General features: G+C 35.0%; 1 protein-coding gene across 6 annotated transcripts in view; it reads right to left on the reverse strand.

Moving 5' to 3' along the window:
* The window catches only part of LOC106871175 (uncharacterized), a 181,712-nt gene that overhangs the window by 35,147 nt on the left and 140,135 nt on the right, over positions 1–6,430 (reverse strand). The window contains exon 11 of one of the 6 annotated variants that reach the window (XM_052970650.1): positions 1,698–1,799. The exons of the other annotated variants lie outside the window; for them this stretch is intronic. Within the exon in view, the coding sequence (XP_052826610.1) occupies positions 1,698–1,799 (102 nt within the window). The remainder of the gene's footprint in view (positions 1–1,697; positions 1,800–6,430) is intronic. 6 annotated transcript variants of the gene reach the window in all.

Raw genomic sequence — 6,430 nt, forward strand, 5'->3', positions numbered from 1 at the left:
TAAATACGTAGATGTGTGTGCATATATCATCATCATCATCATCATCATCGTTTAACGTCCGCCTTCCATGCTAGCATGGGTTGGATGATTTGACTGAGGACTGGTGAAACCAGATGGCTACACAAGGCTCCAATCTGATTTGGCAGAGTTTCTACAGCTGGATACCCTTCCTAATGCCAACCACTCAGAGAGTGTAGTGGGTGCTTTTACATGTCACCCGCACGAAGGCCAGTCAAGCGGTATATATATATATATATATATATATTTTTCGAGGTGGTATCAAAAGTTCCCAGACTAGTTCTACAGCATACCAACAAATGACAGCACACAGTTGCGTACACAGTGCGAGCTAGCTGTGACCTTCATGAGGCAGTGTGTTGAGAGATGTCACTGTGTTTATTTCATAAATTGTGAAATTTGTGATTACATGTATGCTGTAGTCTGCAATCTTCTCATGAACAAAGAACCAGTGTAAAATTTTGCATTAAACTTGGAAAGTTTGCTACAAAGACATCAAGCATACTTTGGAAAGATTATGGAAACGAGGCAATGGGGTCGTATGCAATGTTTTGAGTGGCATGACTGCTTCAAAAGTGGAAGAATAACGTTGGAAGATGATGAGCGATTTGGAAGACCTGCCACAAGCGTCATCCCCAGAAACGTGGTATTGTACATTGACAATTTGAACCCCGGAGCCAGACCCACAATTGAGAGTTATACTGTGATATTTTGAAGCATTTGACCTTGTCACTGAGCTCTCCTCATTCGGGAGTTTCTCACCAAAAACAATGTGGTATTGCCTCTGCATCTATCATATTCACCAGATTTAGCACCTGCAGACTTCTATCTCTTTCCTAAGTTGAATATGCAGCTCAAAGGTCACTGTTTTAACACTATTGTTGAGATCTAGAGTGAATCGCAGAAGGTTCTCAACTCGCTTGTGGAAAATGAATTCCAGGCCAGATTCCAAAAGTGGTAGGAATGCTGGGACTGGTGTATTGCTGCGCAAAGTGATTAGGTTGAAGATGATTTTAAAGCTTAGGTAAAGAAGTTATTTTTTTTATTAAATATAACTAGTTCTGGAACTTTTTGATACCACCTCATATATGCATGTCATCATCTTCATCTTCATTCAATATCCACCTTCCATACTAGCTTGAATTGGACACTTTGATTGGACACTTTGATTGGACACTTTGATTGGACACTTTGACAGGCATAAGGAAAGGTATCCAGTTGTAGAAACTAATCTGAAGTAAACATTGAAGTTAGGTGCAACCCTCTGCTCATCAGTTCATGCCTAACTGCTGAAGCCATGCCACCATGGAAAAAGTGATATCAAATGATGATGATGATGTATGTGTGTGTGTGTGTGTGCATCTATCTATCAAGTTACCTATCTATGTATCTATGTGTATGTGCTTGAGAATGTATGTATGTATATGTCTATATATATATGTATGTATGTATGTATATCTTTACAAATACTTCCAGAAATATTTTGCATTTAATACGTTAGCAACTGACAGTGATTTGATATGCAATTATTGGTACACTGGTGCATTCACAAAGAAATTACTTCAAGTAAGCTGGATGGGAGAGAACACATATTTATGTTAGCAGCTATTGCAGCAGGAGTGAAAAAAAGCAAGGGTGAGTGCTTTTGCTTTAATTCCTGTTCCCTAGAAAACCCTCACCTTATTATTTAGTTTTGTGGGCTTCTCTGGACCCAGACAGCACCCCCAATATTGCAGAGAACAAATGAAACCAAGGTTTGACAGATATTGAGACAGCTTGATCTGAAATAAAAAGTGTTTAACCACAGGTATGTTCTATCACTGAGTGAATGACAATCAAATAGGTTTTAGAGTAAGTTGAGCACAACTTATAAAATAAACAGTGTATTTATGATTGGGATTGTGATGGGTGGAACTTTCAAAATATGGATTGGAATAAAGCACCTTCATACAAGAAATGCAGATTGAAATAAAGTATCTTTGATTTCTAACTTCTAAGGGAAAGTAATACAAAAGTGGCAATTCAGTACAATATATAAGGATTCACTGGACCATATGTATATGTGTGTGTAAATGTGTCTGTCTGTCTGTGTCTGTGTAGATATACATATGTTTAGAAATTAACTAACCATGACATTTTCCTCACTCAAATTGTAGAGAGGTTAAGTCCTTCCAACCATTTGAGTCTGACAAGTCACTTGTATGGCTAAGCATTTTATAGGTGTAAAACCGATTAAAAACAAAAGTAAGCAACAGCTATGGGGGCCACTATTAACAGTGAGCCATAAACACTCTTGACTACAAAGTTGTCTTCTTTTTCTACATGTGTTGCTCATTCCCACTTTACTGAGAATTTGGCTATTCCTGCTTTAGAGGGAACAGTGTGACAGGGTTAGGGATGACTGATGACTTGCATGATGACTTTGTACCAGTTGTGCACTGGGGTCAATCATCTCAATTAACCCCCTTCCCCAAAATTTCAGGCCTTGTGCCTATAGTAGAAAGGATTATTATTATTATTATTATGGCGATGAGCTGGGTGAAGTATTACCATGCCAAACAACTAGCTTAGCAGTATTTCTTTCAGCTTTATAGTCTGAGTTCAACTTTGTCTTTCATCCTTTCAGAGTCAATAGAATAGGTACCAGTTGCGCACTGAGGTCAATGCAATCAACTTACCCCCTCTTCTGGTCTTGCTGGCCTTATGCCAAAATCTTCAACTATTAATTATTATTATTATTATTATTATTATTATTATTATTATTATTATTTAGGCAGTGAGCAGACAGAATCATTAATAGGTCAAACAAAATACTTAGCAGCATTTCTTTCAGTTCTTTAAATTCTTATTTCAAATCAACTTTGCTCTTCATTCTTTCTGGTTCAATAAAATACAGTACCAGTCAAATACTGGGGGCCAATTGTATCGACTGAGTTCCTTCACTTCAAAATCACATGCCTTGTGCCTAAATCAACAACCATTATAATTATAATTATTATTATTATTAAGGCAGTGTGCTCACAGAATTGTTAGCATTGCCAAGCAAAATGCTTAGCAACATTTTGTCTGTCTTTAAGTTCTGAGTCCAAATTCTACCAAGGTTGATTGTGCTTTTTATCCTTTTAAGAGTCAATAAAATAAATATCAGTCAAGTACTAGGTTCAATGTAATTGACTATCCCCCTTCCCAGCTCTTGCTGAGTACAAATGTCTAAAATCTTCCACTAAAACTTAGTTACAATTTATGTTCCTAATACTAGCTGAATGATAACTAAGTTATTTTACTAAATTCTTTGTTATATTTAAAGTAATTGAATGAAACACAGAGCATCTCAAAATAAATACAATAATGAAAGGGTTAATCATCAAGACCGCCCTACCTGGAATGAATAGAGTGTCACAGTACCCACACAGCCATATGTGCCTATATGTCAATTGTACTTTCAGTCATTAATCAAATGAGGAAAGGTTATAGATTTCTAGTCTTGTTAGAATCTTCTAGAATGAAAGACTGGGATGGCTATGGGAAAGAGCTGAATTGATGTTTAAGTTAAATAATTACTAATTACTAAATAGATAATTGGATGAAACACATGAGTAAGGTTGGTGTTGTAACTCTAGTTTAGGAAAAGATGGATAAGGTAAAGTGTCAAGTATAGAAGCAGTGTGAGTGTGTGTGGGGGGGGGGGCAGATGAATGAAACACTGGTGGAGTGAAAGAGACTTAAGTAGATTTAATTGGTTTAGAGAACAGTGATGTAGTATCAATAAATCTAGTGTCAATAGTAGTAGTGGTAAAGAATGAGGAGGAGGACATGCTGTATGAGTAAACCAAGAGTTGGAAGATAATTGTGGTGATGTGTGCAGAGCATAGCTAAACTAAGAGCAATCACATGGTACAAAAATAATTGAACAATGTTTAATTTAAACAGAATACAAATTAATTCTTACATTTATGAATTTGATTTTATCAGTTATCATAACAAAAAAAAGAAAATGAAGTAAAAATGAAATTTATTTATAAAATTACATTATTTAGATTCAATCACAATGAACTTAGAATAGAACTTCAGTCATTTTGTATGCTTTTATGCTTTGTTATTTTCATTGAATATGTATATTTCCATGTTAGTAAGGCTGGAAACTGTAAAAGGAATTTGAGGAATTTGAAAGCACAGAACTTGAAGTTGATTTGTTAATAGGAAACGCTGACAAATGCACCAGTTACAGAACAACCATAAATGGTGATGGCATAGCTATAGCTCTGTATAGTTTTTGGAAACATTCATGCAGACACATACCTGCATACACACATACACACACACACACACACACTAAATATATGTGGGTGCACATGTATAAAGGATTGTATAACTAACAACAGAACAAGAAATTATGTAATGAACTTCATTAGCCTTACAACTGCTTTTGCTTTAAGGTGACACACAATAACTCAACAATTAGTGCTTTGCATCTTATAGCAGAAACAGCTGTAAGCTAATGAAGTTCCTTTCATAATTTCTTGTTTCCTTGTCATTTATATAATTTCTTTTTATACTCTGTATTTGACTAACACTTTTCTTTGAAGCATATGTATACCGAGTTACAACAACAGGCTATTAATACTGCTATGCCTAAACCAACATATCAATATACTCATATGTGTGTGTGTGTGTGCATATTATTATCATTACTATCAACATCATTATTATTATTATGATTGGGTGAAATCCAAAATTCAAGTAAATTAGGTAGTAAAGTGAAAGGGCATGTAGGGATTGCAAAGGAAACAAAATCAATCACTCAACATATATCAGTATCTATCTATTTATCCATGTTATATTTTTTTCATCTGCATACATATGTAACAGCATACATACACACTCACATACACACACAGATACACAAACATACACACACACAAACATACACACACACAAACATACATACATACATACATACATATTTACATACATACATACACTGAACTATTGAGAAATCTGCAGTTACTCCATATCCTGATCACAGGTTCAGGTTTATACCTGTAATTATTGGGGTACTGGGATATGTAACACACTGCTTAAATACCAGTCTTGAGAAATTAGGCTTCTAAAAACCAGAAAGGAGAAAGCTGATTCGAAGTCTACAGATCCAGTCCATCACTGGAACTGTAAAAATCTGTAAAACTTTCCAGACGTCTATCATTTAAGTATTAATGAGCATGTCTAGGTATGCAACAATATGCATGATAATACAGACATAAAACAAAACATATGAATCTGCACACACACACACACACACACACACACACACACACACACACACACACACACACACACACACACACACACACACACACACACACACGCACACACACACACACGCACGCACACACACACACACACACAAACAAATGAAAATACCCAGCTGATATTTTTGAAATTCTAATGAAGGGACTTTGAATCTAGGTAAGAAACTGGCTCTCTTTCTATTTGCAAGAAATCTTGAAATAAAACAGAAAAATGGCATACGTACATAGACACATTATTTACTATACATATATTCTACTTTTTAAAATATGTAAACTACATCTTTGCCAGTCATACAGGTTGGCATCAGGGAGTCCCCCCATACACCCACAAACCATGCCAATATGGAAAAGCAAACTAAAAGGTGACAATGATTATATATATATATTAACTTTTAGAAGGTAAAGGTTGACAGTGACTTCAAAATTTTGGCTTCCTTGTCTTCAGCAGGCTGTGTTCTATTAAAAAGTATTGAGTAATCCTTCATTTTAATGTTAAAATTGTTTTTCTGCATAACTTAATATAAAAGCAAGCAAACAAACACATACACACACATAAATATCAAACAATGAGAATGAGGCTCAAAACTACATTGGTAGATAAAGATTCTATTAATCTAAAATGAAGATGAACACCTATGTTGCATGCAATAGGCTAGAAAATTGTTTAGGCCTTCCTAAACATGAAACCAATGGTAGCCTCAATACATAAATAAAGAATATATAAAAGGCTGTGCTCCATCATGGCCACAGTGCTATGACTGAAACACGTAAAAGAATATATATATATATATGTGTGTGTGTGTATATATATATATATATATAGATATGCAGGGCAGGGAATCGTCAATTAGTAATAAAATTAATAATCAACAATTTTGCCGGGTAGCTCAGTATGAAAAAACCTTCTTCGGTAAAAAACATTTATAATCATAAATATATAGGGATTGACAGTAACCTGCTTCTCCAACATACTGAGAATTCAGAAATAGCAGTCAAAGAACTACTGATTTCAAAACTACAAATTATTACTCCAGATTGATAGCGATATTTTTGATGGGAAAAGTTATAGTGTATTGTGCAGTAAAAAGAGAGTGATCTGATAC

This window comes from Octopus bimaculoides, chromosome 9, assembly GCF_001194135.2.
Source record: "Octopus bimaculoides isolate UCB-OBI-ISO-001 chromosome 9, ASM119413v2, whole genome shotgun sequence".
NCBI classification, from domain to species: domain Eukaryota; kingdom Metazoa; phylum Mollusca; class Cephalopoda; order Octopoda; family Octopodidae; genus Octopus; species Octopus bimaculoides.